The sequence below is a fragment of the Neovison vison genome, chromosome 13 (genome assembly GCF_020171115.1).
Source record: "Neovison vison isolate M4711 chromosome 13, ASM_NN_V1, whole genome shotgun sequence".
Classification (NCBI taxonomy): Eukaryota; Metazoa; Chordata; class Mammalia; order Carnivora; family Mustelidae; genus Neogale; species Neogale vison.
Window position 1 is genome coordinate 35,184,561 of NC_058103.1, and position 18,015 is coordinate 35,202,575.

The following is an 18,015-nucleotide window of genomic DNA, read 5'->3' on the forward strand; positions in this document are numbered from 1 at the left end:
ACAAAGCCTGACTTTTATGACTACTCAAAAAAAGAAAAAAGTAAAGCTTTCTGAACCTCATTTTCTTCATCTGGAAAGTGGGGCTGATTAATACGATTAGACGCTAAATGAAACTGACAAAGCAGCTGCGTGGTCAGCGGTTTTGCGTGTTCCCTCTGACGTTCCCCGCAGAGACGTGGGAAGGACAGAAAGGGAAGTGCCACTCTATTGGCTCTTAGTAAACTGTTGCCCTTGCAAGGACAGGCGATGGCTGGCAGGTGCAGGTGTGTCCCGCCTGGAAGCAGAGGGGCAGCTAGATGACCTCCAGGAGTCTGCTCACCCCAGGGAATGGAGATGCTACCCAGAGGGCCCAGAGTAACCCAAAACACTGGCATACCGGGCTCTGGAATCACAGAGGTCCATGCCGGTATCGAACCCTGCAGCATGGCGTTTCCAGCATCATTTTAAAAAAAAAGTATGAGTTGAGGGAGGCCTTTCAAAGACAAATGAGGCTTTCTCCGGCTGGTGTCAGATGGAGAGGCCTGCGGAGACACATCTGTTTGGTTCAAGGGCCGGGCAGAGCCAGCCAGGGACCAGACTGCGATGTCAAAGCCAATCAACTTGGCCGACCTGCAAAACGGGCTCTGAACAAACCTTCACCAGCCTTCAGCGTGTAGCCTGGCCCCCTCTCCATAGATTCAGACTTCAGAACATGGAATGCATATCTTTTTTATACTCAAGACTGAACAAATTGCCTTGTGAGTGTTGGCAGTGGTTGCCAGAGATGGCAGTGTGGGGGTGTGTTTTTGGCAGGGTGCGGGGAGTTGGGGGGGAGGGGCAGAAAGGAGCCAAAGACGATTAATGATCAAAACCTAGAGGAAAAAACACTCCAGCCAATTTGTGCTGATTTTCTTCTGCCTGAAAGTGGGGAAAACCCACGGATTAGTCAAGCTTAATTGATGTTTTTGCAGCGAAGGAAATGAAAGGTGCTTAATTCATATATACACTCTGAGAGGTCCATTACCAAGCTGTCACCCTCATCAGCCAAGCCAGTAGGTTTTCCTTGGGCTCTCCTGCCTACGCTCACACAAGTTTGCTCCCAGCCATATATCAATCCCTGGACAACTGGCTGGTTGGGTTGTTTAAAAGAAGAAAATAGGACTGAGAAAGAGCTGGAAAAAAAATAATAATCTGGACAGAAAATCAACACCTTTAGTCTCTGCAATTTAACAATTAAACAATTTAATTTGTTCTCCTCAAGTTGCAATTTTTCTGGCCCTTGCCCTGGAATAGCATTTAAGAACTAATCCAAGGTTATAGCAAATCTGTTGACCTGACCCCAAATTCTTGGGCAGGTACTTAATCTCTTTGAGTGCCGATTTCTTCATCCATGTTTCAGGGACACCTGTAAAGTAGGGACAATTCTTACCCCAAAAGTCGTGGTGAGGATTATGTGCCACAGAAGATAAGTGAGTGACGCAAACTAGATGCTCCATGAGGGTTTGGGTTTTTTTTTTTTTTTTTTCTTCCTGGCCATTATGAAGACAGGTAAATTTCATGTATATGACCCATAGCATTCAATGAGTTCAGGAGGAAGAAACAGGTACGAGAAAATGGGTCCCATGCGCTAGCAGCTAGCCTTGGTTAGCTACCTGATTTTTCTTACTTTGACCAAAGGCTATAAGCATGATATCCCTGCACACTCAGATGCCAAAGCGTGTACCCAAGAAAATCGGCACACGGGTGAACTACAGAATTTTGCACAAAGGTCGTAGCCCTTCAAATCGCATGTGAGCTGTCCAAGTGAAGAGCATGAAATGAGAAACAACAAAGCCCCAGCAAGCCCATATTTTCTGGTAAGTGAATGCCTTTAATTCCAGCTGCTGTTGCTAAAAGCCTGTTTGAAAGTGGGGGACAAAAAACAACTCTAGGGGAAGGATGTTTGCACAACGAGGAAGGTTGTCCAGGCAGCACTCAGCTGTGAATCCTTGTTTCCCAGACACCCTTTCACCAGCAAAGGCTCACAGGACGCATTTGCATTCAAGGAGAGCTGCCCCTCCAGCATCTCCCAAATTGCCCAGATGGGCATTCACAGGGAATGCAAATTCAAAATAAAAGCTCTAGAAAATCAATTGAGTTCTACCATGGGCATGTATTTCTTTTGTAATCAGAAGACAATAGATCTCATAAAAAAGAAATAAAGAGAGCCAAATTGATTAAGGCTATATAATTGAGACAGAAGTCTGTGTACATTAAAGCCTAATCTTTACAAACAATTGCGGACAGAGACGGGAGGACACAACAACACTTCTACAAGCTTTAATATGGGGGAGCAACCAAAATAGTGTTGAGCAGTAGGGGCCAGTAAGGGACATGGGTTGGTATGGGGCATCAACAAATAGCAGAGATAAAGAGAAGACAAATGATGAGGTGGTTTAGACCCAGAAGGAAACCACTTTAGCACTGCCAATACCCCTAGAGAACAGAGGACATTGATAATCACCAACAGAACTGTCCTATAGAGACAACACTTATAAATCAGAATATCCCCTAGGTCCTACCCTGGGCAAGTTGTAGTTAATAGTTAATAGTTTGTAGGATGACCTCTAGCTCAATTCCACCCACCTACCAAGAGGCATGATCTCAATCCTTTGCCTTCTTGTACCTCCTTGAGAATATCCAGAAGGATGGGAAGCCTTTTGATTATCTCTTTCCATTTATTATCAGTCTCTTCCCTGTTCTGTTATCTACTTCTCTACACCACTTCTGTCTGCTGTCACTCTGCTCACCTTAGTTAGTGGCACACCCCTGGCTCACCTGACTCTACCAAGCCTCTGACCTGGATGTCCTTCATGGCCATTGCCACTGTCCATTGTCTCCAGAGGGCTGGTCTCTGCTCTGCATCATGTTCATGCATGCCACCTGCCGTGGTTCAAGACCACTGATGCTCCTGACACCATGCCCAGTCCACCCACCCCAAAGGCCTGATCTCCCTTGACCTCGAAAAACCCCAGAGTCTGCTCCACCAGTGGTCCTGAGCTTTACCTCCTCCACCACGCTGCTTGCCTGTGTTGCCAGACGGTGAGGAAAGCACCGCCTTTCCTTGCTCAGCATTTCCAGAAGCATTCCCAAGGGAGAGCTGCTCAGGCTCCCAGGCATGTCGTGCTTTCCACGTTGACACACAATCTGCTCCCTGCAGGAGTGTCTCCTACACAGATTTGGGGGAGATAAGGATGGAGAACTAAAAGCACCCTACCCTAAAGCAGCCACAGCCCTGGAGAAGGAACACTTCTATTTGTAAGTGTGTATTATAGCATAAATAAAGTTGACACATCAGTACTTAGGATAAAAAAAAATGAAATGAAATGAAATGAAAAATAAAATGAAATAAAATAAAATAACTTCAGTGCCACTGTTCAATCTTGGCTATCGATGCAGTCGATAAGGAAATCCTGTCAGCCTCTACTCCTGACCAGGCCACCCTCACCTCCCAGGTGCTCTCCTGCTTCCACGCATGGTCCCTCTTTCATCCATCCTCAACACGGCGGCCAGAGGGATCCTGCCTGAATATGAGTTGAATCCTGTCACTGTTCTGTTCAAAGCCCTCAAGCCCTCCCGCCTCCCACCCCCTCACCCTGACCGCTACCCTGGCTTCTCTCCAACTCCATCTCCTGGTCCTGCCCACCCACCCAAACTGCCAGGTCAGCCACTGGCCTCAGGCCTTGGCACTGGCCTTCCCTCAACTGGGTGCCCTTCCCCAGTGACCATTCGGATACTTCCCTCACTCTCCCTGGGTCGTTGGGGAAGAGTTGCTGCTCTGATCATCCTGTCTAAAACATCTCCGTCTCCCCACTTGTGCGTTACTATCTAGATTACATACTTATCTTGTTTATTGTCCTCCTGCCCTCGCTAGAAAACAAGCTCAATAAAAGCAGGTGTTTCTGTCAGTTTTCTCCATTATGCATACCCAGTATCTGGTAAGTCATCACTGAATGAATGGGAAAAGGGGAGGAGGATACATTTCAGGTGGTTCTTGAAGGACAAGGAGGTAAAAGGGTTTTGATGCTCACACATCTACACTTTGATATTACGTTGTTCTTCCAGGGAAAAGGCCTAGAGTCTACACTTACTCCTCTGGCCCGGTTTCCACAATCTAGAATCTGACCCTCCATCTTTTGAAGACAGAAACCCAATTTGCACCTTCTCTAAGGAACTGGGCTTACAGTGACCAAATTATAAAATTAGAAAACCCATTTACTTCCTTAAAATTTAAAAAAACCTGTTATTTGGATGGGAAAAAAAATTATATATATATATATATATATATATATATATATACACACACACATATGTAATCAGTACATTCACTCATCCTGGCAAGAACCACTTGGAAAATCAACAGTGACCAATAATAATAATAATAATAATAATATGAAATGAATCATGATAATGAATGAAATAAGGACACAAAATCAGGAAAAACTGAGAAGAAACAAATACGCAGTTGCCATCAAGCTTACATGACCTGAAGAACGAGAGGCCATTAGAATTCTCCTGGTTCTAAGTGGCAGCAAACCCAACATGCTGGCTCGAGCACAGGGGGGATCGACTGATTCATACAACTGAGAAAGCCAGAAGTAGAGCTGACACCAGGCATAACTTCACGAGAGAGCTCCAAGGGATTCGGTTTCTCTCTCTCTCTCCCTCTCTTGTCTCTGTCTCCTCTTGGTTGATGCCATTTTCAGACAGAGTCTCACTGCATGGTGACAAAGTGGGTCCAGCCACTCCAGCCTCAAGTTCACAACTCCAAAACTAGTTGAGGACACAGCCTCTTTTCTAGGAGACCCGCAAAAGTCTTACGATTTCACACCGTAATCAGGAGGAATGAAATGTGCTCCTTAGCGTAGGTTCGCCCTGTGCTCCACCCCTAAGCGGAAGGTAGGATCGTGCCGGAAACATGTGGTCTCAGAATAAGGGAGGGTGAGTCGCAAACATTAATGAGCGCTATGAATGAAAATGGGAGGAGCAAATAGTAGAAGGAAAAATAAAAATTTCCCCCACAGCCTACAACTTGCTATTACATGCTCTTGCCAATAGTTTTGGAACACTCCCAGTTGGCTTAGTATGCCATGAGACATACCGTTGTCAGTAGGTCTGGAGGTCTACTGGCATGACTGCCCCTTCCCAGGTCAGTGCACAGAAACACACTCCTTTTTCTAGGAATCCTTTGCTGACCAGCCCCCAATCACACACTCAGTCAATTACAACCTACACCTGCTGGCTGGGAGTTCTTCATTCTCTTTCTGCAATGACTGCATATTTATGCTCTAACCCAAAGTAACTTGAGTCCTTCATGGGAAGAACAATTTTGTTCCCCACTGAGAACTGGGGGCATAGTCTGAGGCAACTCCTACAGACACATTTTGTTTAAAATCTTAAGTTCTGCCTTAATTTTTAATAGAGATTTTGTATTCTATTCTACAGTATTTTGCCTACCTTCCATAAAAATGGAGCCTCCAGGAATATGTGTCCTGCCCACACACTGAGCTCTAGTCATCCAAGTCATCCCACAGACTTGGACGAAGTGCCACCCCAGGAAGCATATGATCCTGTTCCCAGATGGAGCCCAAAATGTAGGAGAAGCCGTGAGTTAGGTCTGGGATGTTTGGGGTTCAAAGTCACATGGGCCATGCAAATGAACCTGTCTAGGAGGTAGCTGGAGATATAGGCAAGTAGTTCAGAAGAGAGGTGGGGATCGAGATGGAAATTCCAACAACATCAGCACGATGTGATGGTGAAAGCCAAGGCAGTGGGTGGTGTTGCCCAGGGACCACAAGGGGAGAAGAGAAAGGCCTGCGGGTAGAACACTGAATGCTGCCCACACAGTTGAGTGATGGAGAAGCAAGGAGGACCAGGAATATCCATCACAAGGCAGAGAGAGCCTCAAAGACTCCAAGTAAGTGCTTAAGAGAGATAAATCAAGCTTTGATGCTAGACAAATTGAGCTTTCCCAAGCCAGGGCAGGGCACTATTTTGTGATGAGCAGACCTAGCAAATCAGGATTCATGGCCTGCTTGGCCCAGAGCTCATAAGACTCAATTACCCTGGTCATGGAGCTCGGGCAGGCAGGTCTGCTCGGCATCACTTCTGGTCCTCAGCAACGCAGCTGCTCGCTTGGCCATAGAAGGGCCATCTTGGTTTGCATGGGTGGTAAGAACCGAATGTGGGAGGCAAGTTCCCGAGGGTCCTCTCTGCTGACCTCACTCCATTTGTCAGCTGCTTCTTGCTTGCCCAGATCAGAGGCCCAGAAAGGAGGCAGGAAAGATCAAGGTAGGCTGCTCTCTGAGCTACAGTTTGCTGAAGACCTATCTTTTTGAAGATATCTATCTGCTTGTGAATTGCTGGACTGGACAGGTGACCTAAGGCTGGTTTAGTCCTTAGATCCTCTCCAGAGGTGACAGTCACCAGGGCGTTTATAATGGAGTCTTTTGCCAGCTTCAAACTTTCCTCATGACCAAGCTTTGAACTACCAGAAGAAGAGGAACAAATATGGATTCCACATTAGGGCCCGTGAGCAGGCCCTAAATTAAACACTTCACACACATTGCCTGCGTTCCTCCTCAGGATGACCTTGAACAGCAGGTGCTGTTAGGATCTGCGTTTCACACATGAGGAAATGGCGCTCAAAGAACTAGAAAGTGGAGAGCCACACCAGACAGCATTGTTCAGTTTTCGATAATAACTTTAGAGTTGACAAAGCTCTTCCACATTGAATATTTCCTTTTGACTCAGACTCGCAACCAGCTGTGTGAATCAACTTCATTTTACAAATAAGAAAACTGAGACCCTGAGAGTTTGAGTGACTTGTAGGAGATCCAAATGTGGGGCCAGCTGGCCCCCGAGTTCAGTTTTTCCCCCCATGGTACTTCCCATCCATTCTTGCTTCCTATCTGCCCCTGGAGAAAGCCTGTAAGGTATAAACAAGTGATTTCCCTATAGCTGACATATACAGTTTCCTAAGCCAGAGGTCTCTTTCTTGAGAAACTTCCTGTAGGAGACCTCAAAATCTGCCAAGCCCCAAAGTGAATCTGGGGAAGCAGAAGGTACAAGAGGGTGTCAATACAGAAGGAAATGACTACTCTGGATTTAACGAAGCCCATGCCACATCCCCTTCCCTTTGGCCCTGGACCTCTGCTTCTGTGGGACCCAGCGAGGCAGCTACCATCTTGGCCGTTCCCTGTGAGCTCTTAAACCTCAAACATCATGCACGTGGCTCCACAGCACCTGTTCCCACCCTCACAGGCCACTCTCTGCCATTCATTCACCAACTAACCAAGAAGGCTCTGTGGATCTTGGCCACTCTCCATATATTCTCATCTAACTTTCCTTTATTATATGCTTTGTGCTCAGATGTCCTGCTCCCCCAGCATCACAGTGAGGGATCTTATGCTTCTCTCTGTAACCCTGCATGGGTTCCCGCTTAGAAGATTTTTTTTTTTTATCTAGCCAAAGTCAGATTAGTTCTTTTACAGCTATACCCACTCCTTACCAGAAATACCCTTTTTGCTATTAAGTAAGTTTGAATAACTTGTCAGGGGGAGATGCTGGCAATTTCCTTTATGATTCCTCTTGCAGTAAAAGTCTCCTCTGCAAGTAGGTGCCATGATACTGCTCCACAGAGAAGCATCTGGTCAGTCATAAGCTCAGAGCTGCCCTGCTCCCTTTGGCTAAGAACTGGCCAGTGAAGAATAGCAGGTTCTTTAGTACCTCAGTAAGATCTTTCATTTACCACTTGGAATAATAACATCAACAAAAATAACACAAAGTATTTGCATTGAAGGTTTTCATTTTTCAAAGTAGCTATTGGATGTTAATGCTGTAAAGGGCCTAGAGACAGATGTAAATCCTCCCATATACAAATGAGGAAGCAGATGAAGTTCAGAGCACCTCATATTCTGTGAACCTCACAACACTCTTCATGGGTGGGCCACCCCTCATTTCACAGATGAGGGAACAGACATAGAAAGCCACTTGTCCTGAGTGACTCAGCCAATTCAAAGCAGAGCTGATCCCAGGCTTCCAGTTTCCCCCATCCCTGCTCTGGTGCTCTTTCTCCTTGGCTGCAACCTCTCTCCCTTGGCCAAGGAGACAGTGGAAGTGGTACCGAAGAAACCGGGCCATCCGTGACATTGAATCTGACCTTGGCCCTACTCCCAGAGGCCTTCCTGCCCAGGGCTTGTTTCTGCTCCCATCCCAGCTTCCTTCCCCTCCCAGTCTGCCTGGAGTCATGAAGTATGAAAACCCTGACTACCCTAATCATCTGTTACGGACCATTTCCAGCTGAGGGCTAAGTGGCTTCCTGTCACTTCCATTTGTGACAGTATGTGTCCTAATCTCCCTACAGCAGCAGTTCCCCTATATTAGGGGACATTTTAGCTATATGTGAGGGGAATCGGCATGCAGCCCTGTATGGCCCTGTTGGCGGGGGCAGCTCATGAGGTTCAAGGACTAATCAGGAAGTGGACCTGGCTGGGCCTCCAGCCATAGCTGGCAGACATCGAGACAATGAGGGGGGCCCCTGGTGGAAAGGTACTAAGTGCTTGCTGTTCTCGGGGCAGAAAGGGAGAGCCTAAGGAAGGAAAAAGGAGAGTGGATTTCAAGGGACCCACCCCTTCACAGGCAAGTCTTTGTTGACAGCTGCTTCTCAAGGGCCCCCACCCTGCAGCTGGGGAGCAAGGCTGACCGTGCAGCACGTGATTATGGTGGATCCCCACGTGCTGTGGAGGTCAAGACTAACCCAGATTTCCAGTTCAAGGCACTCAGGTCATGTTAGGAATTCTAGAGGCAACTCTGTTATCTTTCTGCCTGCCTGGCATCCAGTTCCCTTTCTTCCCGCAACAGCACCCTGATTTATCTCAAGGGCTCCCCAACTCTCTGTCCCAGTGGTTCAGCCTCCAATGGCTTTCCAATCTAGGCTGTCTGGGAAGCATTTACTGTGCCCTCTAAGTCCCAGATAAGTGATTTCCTTCCTCTTCCAAAGAGCCTCTTCTAGAAAGCCTCACAAGTTCTTTCCTGTCTCCTGTGACATCTCTCTATCCTTGTGTTCATCACGCTGAGCCACAACCATGTGTGTCTGTCAGTCTTCCCTTCCACTCTCTCCAGACTTTTAAGAGCTAGAGGGTGTCAAAAAAAAAAAAAAAAAAAAAAAAAACCAAAACCCTTAGCTGGGCCTCTTTCAATTATTTTTATATCAGCAGCTTCTAGCACAGTGCCTGGCACATGGTAGGTGCTCAATAAATGTTGGCTGGAGGAGTGAGTGACGAGACTCACACCTAAACCATAAATAATCATGTAAGTACCATATGGGCAGATCAGATCCAACAGGCTTGTCGACTTTTTATCAACCTCAAGAGCTACAAACCATGACATGCAGAGGCTTTATTGCATTTATTGGTGAGGCAAGATAAACCCCATCTGACAGATCCTCCTGCTCGTATATCAGACAGACAGCACCAGATTAAACAATCAACCCCGCACAGCCCCGCAGCGGCCCCGAGGCCATGCTACAGCTGGGACCTGGAGGCTGGGGGAGAGGGCCATCACCCCAGACCCAGAGTGTTCCTCACGGTCTCACCCCGGATCGGGGCTGGGCTGGGCTGGTGGGCGGGAGGGAGCTCACAGAGGAGGAAGGTTGCACATCTGCCTTAAATTTTCTTGGTTTCTAGTTCGGAAAACAAAATACTTGCCCGAGGCAGCTGAGGACCACCAGGATCTGCACAGCTGATGCTTAAAAATAAAATACTTTGCTCTAAGAAACAGTTACACCATAAAACAGATTCAGAGCAATCCCGGGCATCTCTTTCCTTGTAAAATGCATGAACGCAATCAATAAACATTCTTCCTCTACAACTTGGCAGCCCCGGGTCAACCCTGCCTCGGTGGAAGAATTTCACCTTAGGTGGAAAGGAAGCGCTCAGCCACGGTCTCAAGATGAGCGAACTGCGGTTTCTCATTCCTCTTTTTCCCCCCACCACTCCCCTCATTTAGAAGAACTAGGGTGTTTGCTGCCACTTCCCCGAGTTAGGATTCAGAGAAAGCTCAAGTGAGCGTGATTTCTTCGTTGAACCTCAATATTCCCCTAAATCTACTTTTTGTTGGCCCCCAGCCAAAGCCAGTTATCTTGGGATGGAAAGCAATTGTTCCAGTGTTACAAGATTTGTATCTGACAAACCCATGCACCCCGCTGATTATCATCACCTTCCCGTCCTTTAGTTGCTTTCAAAATGACAGTCTATTGATCCAGTCATCCCCCAGGATTTGAAGTTCATGGAAAAGGACGTCTCCAATGTCTTGTTCATTCCCACTGCTTCTTGTGCGGCAGAGTAGGAGTGCTGGCCTTCCTCCTTCATGTCTTTCCCCTGCCCCTTCGCGTGAGGATCGGTCATCGGGAACCTTCCAGCCGTCTGCCAGGCACAGAGTGGGCCCTCCAGGTTTGTTGCTCTGTGTGGAGTTGAGAGGAGCTGGCTCTTACACTCTCTCCAGAGACTTTGCCCTTTAAATGAGTAAGGGACAGCCCAGTGGGTCCTCCCTGCATTGGCAGCAGGCAGAGCAGGACCTCTGGTGTTTCTGCTTCCTTCTCTGTTCGTTCAAGCCTTGCAGCCACCCAGTGAAGCCAGAAGAGCAGGGGCTACTGGGGACATTTTTCAAGGGCCAGAACTGGCCTTGGGTTTGAGGCTTTGGGGAGAGATAGAGCTGGGATTTGGCCCTGGAGGTTCTGGTTCCAGGTCCGGGACTCCCCGCATCCAGTCCCCCTCAAGCACCATGCTGCCCACAGGCCCCACGGCCCCACCGATGGCTCAAACAGCATCTCGGCTCTGCTTTTCAGGAGCTGGGGGACCTCAGCCTTCGGTTTCGTCGACTGCCTACTGGAGCTAAGAATGCCTCCATTGGCATTCCTCAGGGCTAAATGAGATGATTCAGATGAAGCTTCTAACACGGTGGTAGTCCCACACTTAGTACCCAGTAGCTGTTAGCGTTACAATCACTGTTGCTATTATTTGGTTGAAACTGTTCTGTCTCTGAGCCAAGACCAATTTACTCAACCGGTAGGTCTTTCCTCGGCCTTGGTCTTGATGTCTTGTTCCTGCATCCAGCTTCCATTCTGATTCTATACAAGAACCCATCCTTTCTGCCAGAAGGATTTTTGAAATGTTACCTGGGCTTCCAAGAGGCTTCTATCTTAGAAGCTTCTCCCGGGCAGACAAAATGAAGAGAGAAAGATTCAGGCCAGACACCTGTGTCATGAGAGGCTCAGGCCTCTGGTCAGCTGCCCTCCGTCATCTTCCTTTGTGGAGCAAACACTTCGCAGGAGACCGCCGTGGTGCCTGGCCACCCGGTCCAGAAGTGGCCGTGCAGTGCACGGCCCAGCTGCTCTCCATTCCCTCCCCAACCTTCTGGGTCCCACATCCTGCAGACTCTGCCACTGGGACTCATTGGAATGATCTGGCCACTCTCACTGCCCCATCCTGAGTGGAACTTCTGGCAGGTGCAATTAACTAGCCACTATTAGTCTCCTTGCCTTTGGGCAAGGAAAAGCCCAACATCCTGAAATAGACTGACCTGGAGTGCTCGCTTCGGCAGCACATACTAGACTGACCTGGAAGAAGCCTGGCTCCGGTGATGTCTTCTCTCAGCTTTGTCCCACCAAATAAAGCCAACTCCCAGCTCCCAAGCCCCAGGCCATGCAGAATCTGGCCACGCCCCATCTCACCCTACAGTCCTATGCGTCTGGTTCATGCAGGATGCTTTGTAAAAATGGGTGTTCTCTAATTGACTTAATGAGAGCCTTGGGGTGGATCCCAGGAATCTAAGTTTGTAAAAAGTTTTCCGAGACTGAAGCACAGCCAGGTAGAGGAGCCACTGCTCTGCACAGCTCCCAGGGAGAGCCATACCCATTACAGCACATTCGCCACGTGCCCTGCCTTGGTGTGTGTCACCATCCGAGCCAACAGCCCCAGTCTCTGCTCGCAGAATTCACCCCATCCTTCAAGGCCCGCATCAAATACCGCTCCTCCAGGAATGGTATCAGGATACCTAATGTATCCTCCTAATGTAAATCAGGAGATTTAGGTATCAGCTAAAACCCCGAAGAAGGGAAGCCCCACTGCAGCCGAAACCCTGTCCTAGTCAGAGGAATTGGCAGATACTCCTGATCGGCTATGTATTCCAGAAAGGCCATGTATAAGAGGAAGTATTCGGCCGCTAAATCCAGGGTTGAAAAGAAAAAGAAGGAGAAGGTTCTTGCTACCGTCACAAAACCAGTTAATGGTGACAAGAACAGTGGTACGCGAGTAGTTAAACTTTGCAAAATGCCTAGGTATTATTATCTTACTGAAGACGTGCCTCAAAAGCTGTTGAGCTACGGCAAAAAAAAACCTTTCAGTCAGCATGTGAGAAAACCGCGAGCTAGCATCACCCCTGGGACCATTTGGATCATCCTCACTGGGCGGATCATCCTCACTGGGCGCCACAGAGGCAAGAGAGTAGTTTTCCTGAAGCAGCTGGGCAGTGGCTTGCTACTTGTGACTGGACCTCTGTCCCTCAATCGAGTTCCTCTGCGTAGAACACACCAAAAATTCGTCATTGCCACTTCTACCAAAATTGTTATCAGCAGCATGAAAATCCCCAAATATCTCACAGATGCTTATTTCAAGAAGAAGAAGTTGCGTAAACCCAGACACCAGGAGGGTGAGATCTTTGACACCGAGAAAGAGAAATACGAGATTACAGAGCAGCGCAAGGTTGATCAGAAAGCTGTGGACTCACAAATTCTGCCAAAAATCAAGGCTGTTCCTCAGCTTCAGGGCTACCTCCGTTCTGTGTTTTCTCTCACAAATGGAGTTTACCCTCACAAATTGGTGTTCTAAATTTCTTACAAAGAACCTAATTAAATAACTGATCCAAGGTACCAGGTATAGGTACCCAATACCTAATCTCCTGATTCCTCCAGCCAGAAGTATGCTGTCCCCGCTCTGAAGACCCATAACATTTTGTCCCTCCCTTTCTGCCACTTTCCAGCTATTCCTTAAAACTCACCACCTCTATTTCACCCAGCCCCTAGGCAGAAACTTGCAATCTGTCCTTGCCCCTTTGCTCTCCATCTCCTTCCCATGCACTTAAGGATAAGAATAGTATTCACCCAAGAGGGCTGTTTTAAGGAGTATTGAGTTATCCCAGAGGGTGTACTTCCAAGTGTGCCAAGAGATGTTACCTGTCATACGCTAACTCCATCATCCTGTCATCTTAGCGCATGTTTTTATGGCATAAGGTTCTGGTTCTTCACGTACACAGGTTTTCTGCCTTGACTTCTTCTTGAGAGAAAGGACTACATCTTGCTGATTGTCATTCTGTCCGTGGCAATTGACAAGGTCATATACCTATAGGACACGAGAAATGTGAGACTGGTGGATGGCTGATATCTAACTGTTTCCCTTTCATTCCTGTCTTTTCTCCATCTATCACTACTACTGTCCTTCAGTGGGTAGTGAAGATGCAAAGAATGTATCCCTATTAGAATTTATAATTATATTTAATTTGGGGGATTATTTGATTATCATCTGACATTTCCACCAGGCTTGAAGATCCTGGAAGACATCTTCAAAGATGTCTTTGAAATGTCTGGAAGACATTTATCCTAGCTCACTACTGCATCCACAGGGCCTAGCACATAGTAAATACCCCAGAAAGATTTAAAATTAGTTAATTAGCAAACCCTAATTAATCCAAAATTAATTCATTAACCTACCAATGGCCTTTTTTTTTTTTTAGTTCTCTTAATGATGCTAGTATAATAGATTGAGTTCTGAATGTTAGAGCATCGTGGTAAATGAGCCACACTAGGAGCTTGAACTAATCAGTGAGGCAACTGTGCAAATGGGCCAGTTGGGGATATTCTTTCCTATTACCTGTGTGACTATAGACAAATGAGTAACCTTACTCTTCTCATCTGTACAATGGGAATAAGGGTAGATTTACCTCACAGGGTTACTATGCACGTGAAATACTTACTCTGGAAGTTAGTTCTTATGATGATAGTACTGTTGGCATTCGAGTAACATGACAGACTAACAAATTAAACTTTACTGAGTTAGATCATGTGCCTGTATATATATATATGTATATATATATATATATATATATACACACACATATATAATTATGCACACAAGGTCTTATTTATAATAAAAATGATAAGCTGTTTATAAGGGAACCATGATAATGGAAATGCAGGACCCATCTGAGTACAACCTAATCCCTAACCAGAAATATGCTTCCTTTCTAGAAAATAAAGACATTACAGATTTTGCATCCTTAAGGAAATTTTAAGCAGATTTAAAATTTTCCTCATCAGAAAATTAAAATGAGTAATTCCAGAAAAAGGACAAAATGAAGGGCCTGGATCAATTCAGGCATATTCATCTTCCTGCCCCGCAAACCGCAGGCCACTCACTTTCCAAGAATTTTGATGACAAACACTAAATATCAGTGTGACCCTAATAAAATCCAGAGCCCAATCCAGTCTGTGCATAAAGTCACACTCGAAGTCACATGAACCAGGACCCGCATATTAATAAAAGGGAACTGCTAGTCTTTGATTGCAACTCATGAAGTACATTAAAACTGACTCAATTCAGAGGCCCCTGGCTGGCTCAGTCAGTTAAGCATCAGATTCTTGATCTCTGCTCAGGTCGTGATCTCAGTGTCATGCGATCGAGCCCAGTGTCTGGCTCTGCACTCAGCTTGGCGGCTGCTTGGGATTCTCTCTCTCTCTCTCTCTCTCCCCTTCATCCTTGCTCCTGTACACATACACACTCTCTCTCTCAAATAAAAAAATAAAAATCTTTGACAAGAAAACAAACAAACAAAAAACCCTGACCCAATTCATAACTCACCACAACACATCTCGGGAGAACCTTGCCTTTGCTCTATGTGACGCTATCTGGGAAGTACTCTAAACCCAAATCTCCTTCAGCCCCAGCACCAAACAAGGCATGCAGACCTTCCTCCTCTCTCCTCCCTACTCACTCCCTGCGTTGACTGATTGAACCCCTTCATCACCCCCGCCAATCCTCCTCACTTACCCCCACTGTCCACATCACAGAAGATTCTGGACTGGGGCTAGCAAAACTCCTTTACTGGAAGATGGCGTGGGGCTGGAAGGGTCCACAGAAAGGGTGGATATCGTCTTCCAAGCTTTCCCCCTTTCAGTGACTGAAAATTCTGTTTTCCTTTTCTGACCGCAGGTCACTTCACTGGCGCTGTCAAGTAGGCTGGGCCAAGAGAATGGCAAGTGACTCAGGGAAGGTGAGCCAGACAGTCCACCCTTCATTCTGACCACATTGACCCAGTGCTGCCCCCAACTGGTTCCTATCTTATCGGTACTACCTCATCTCCACCCACTGCCCAGGCCTCTGCCTTGGTCCCTGCCCAGTTCTTCAGTCTTCCCGTGGAGCCTGAGAGCTGCCTGAAATCTTTCCAACACAATCCTCTGCTTCACTTACCCAACCTGATTTCTGTTGTTTGCAACCCAAGAACACCAGCTGACCCCTGATCATCACAAATCCTGTCACCATCTCCACCTGTGGGAACAGGACTGCAGCCTTGGACCAATGAACCTACACTTAACTGAGGTAGTGGATTGTGAGTCACAGTCAAAGTTAGCCTTCGTTAACTCTGCTCTCTACTGCCTTTGCTCATTCCCCAACAGAACCATTGGGGCATACCCAGAATTCCTAATGAAGAAAGGAATAATGGTTACTTGAACATTTTGTAGAACCTATGTTCATCTTCCAGAGGCTTCTTATAGTAATAAAAATAACAGGTAGCAAAGAGTCAAAACATTTAGCCCCTCATTTATGGGCTGTGTCCTCAGCTCAATCACTTAATCTTTCCTGAGCTTTGTTGATCTTATGTAGGAAAGTACAGATAAATCTACCAGCTCTTTCTACTTCTTAAGGTTGCTGTGAGGCCAAAATTAGAAAATCAACTAAAAAATATATATATATTGCAAATCATAACATCTGCAGCCTGGACAAAAATTCAAGCTCATCATGGGCACTCTGTTCTCCTCACTGGTTCTTTCTCCCTGACTTAACAGGTCTTCCCACTTCTCCCTCCTCCCCATGGTCGCTGCTACCCTTATAAGTAGGATTGGCCTTCCCAAGCCTCCATTCCAGGTCTGGATAAAATGTACTTCTATGGGTACATAGGTATCTATAGTGTCATTCTCTGAAAATGTGAATTCCTAGTTAGGCTGTGTCCGTCCCACCTTTTTTCTTTATGAACAGATAAACAGTAAGCAACAGCCTATGGGCTCATCCTTGGTTCCACTGGGAGGGATGATGCCCCCCCCTCCCGTGCCCCATGCAGGGGATCCCCTGGGTTTATGAGAACTAAGATGGCTTCAGCTTTCACTTTTTCTTTTTTCTTATTAGAAATCAAGCTGGAGGCAACATTTTCCCCACTCTGCAGTCTTGAAAGTGAGGAATCATCACTCCAGTGCAACATGATTAGCTAGGGATCCTAACAAAATCTGTAACTAAAAATGATTTCCACTCAGATTTCTGTGTTGGGTTTTCTGTTTGTTTGTTTGTTTTTAAGGGTGGTGGTGGGGGGGGGGGACCAGTGTTGAGAAGAAGAGCCAGGAGATCCTGAAGGAGGAGGGCTGAGGTGAAAGCATGAGGGATGTGGAGAGCAGAGGGGAGCCGGGCCCTGGGAGTGTGTGGAGCAGGCCAGGCCGCAGGTCTGTGGGGATCCAGACAGACTTCCAGGATGACCTGGGGACTGGTGTTCGGAGCCAGCCTGGTGCCTCTGCTGGTTCTCCTCCTGGTGCAAACAACTGAATGAGAGACAGGGGAGCTGCCCTTGGCCCAGGCAGATTGCCTTCCTGGGTTCTGGGGAGAGGTTAGGTTGTTGTCCACATATTTATGTCCCTTCCCTGGGGGGCTCTCCTCTCCCCATCACCTGGACAGTGAGCAGTGATACCCAACCTTTCTCCCCTTCCTTCCTGACTCCCTCCCTCCCAGCCTCTCTCCTTCCTCCCTCCCTGCCTCTCCCGTCCTTCCCTTTCTCCTCTCTCCTGCTCTCTCCCCTCCCTCCCTCTTTCTCCTCTCCCTCCCTTCCATCCTCTCTCCCTCTCTCTTTTCCTCACCTTCTGCCACTGACATGGCAATGCCCCAGACAAGGGGCTTTTTGTCAGCCTGGGCCAAAGTGAACACAGGGAACAGCAGCGCTGAAATCGATCCCCACCGAACATGGAACAGGAAACAGAAGCCCCCGCGGGGGCAGTTTCGCAGCCCCCCGCCCAAGTTTAAGGGACCAGCTCTGGGCGCGGGAGGCCTGGAGGCGGCAGGTGCCCGCGGGCACCGCCGGCAGGGGGCAGCGTCCTCCTAGCCGAGCACCCCCCGCCCCTGCTCCCCCTGCCTACAGCCCCCAGCGGGCCACTGACCCGGCCTGGGCTTCCCAGCTCCCGGGACAGCGCAGGGGAGTCAGCAGCCCCGGCCTCGGGCCAGCGTGGGGTCCGCGGCTCAGCGCTCTCCCTCGCCGCTTCCTGCCGCGCGCGCACGGTCAGCGCGGTCCTTCATCAGACGCTCCTTCGGGGCCTCCGAGACCTTGCCCTTGTCCCCGCGCTGTCCCTGTCTCCTCCCTCGGCTGTTTTCCTCCCCCAGCGCAGGCTTTAGAAGCGGCCGGAATACGAAAGGTGGGATCCAGGCTCTTCCTTGCACGCCCTGTGCGGGCGAGGGCAAGCTCCCCATCCTCGCGGAGCCCCGGGTTGTGAAACTGAAGGCCGGAATGAGGACACCTCCGTCGCAATCTCGGGCTGTTGCGAACACCATTCCGGAGCCGGGCGTGAGTGAAGGAAACAGGCCAACCTTGGGACACCAGAGTCTCTCCTCTCTCGCTCCCTGGGAGGGCTGCGGGTGTGAACTGGCCCCTCTCCTCCGTCTCTGGTCAGTTCATGCACAGGCTGCTCTGGGC

At 48.0% G+C, this 18,015-nt stretch overlaps 1 protein-coding gene across 1 annotated transcript; it reads left to right on the forward strand.

The window, feature by feature from the left end:
• The first annotated feature begins 12,161 nt into the window (after positions 1–12,161).
• Positions 12,162–12,942, forward strand: LOC122893343 (60S ribosomal protein L6-like). The gene has a single exon (XM_044230290.1). The coding sequence runs from the start codon at positions 12,198–12,200 to the stop codon at positions 12,903–12,905; it is 708 nt and encodes a 235-aa protein (XP_044086225.1). The 5' UTR covers positions 12,162–12,197; the 3' UTR covers positions 12,906–12,942.
• The last annotated feature ends 5,073 nt before the right edge of the window (positions 12,943–18,015 follow it).

Bases quoted from the DNA above. Each gene is read 5' to 3' on its own strand.
- LOC122893343 (XM_044230290.1), top strand. From the start codon at position 12,198: ATGTATTCCAGAAAGGCCATGTATAAGAGGAAGTATTCGGCCGCTAAA.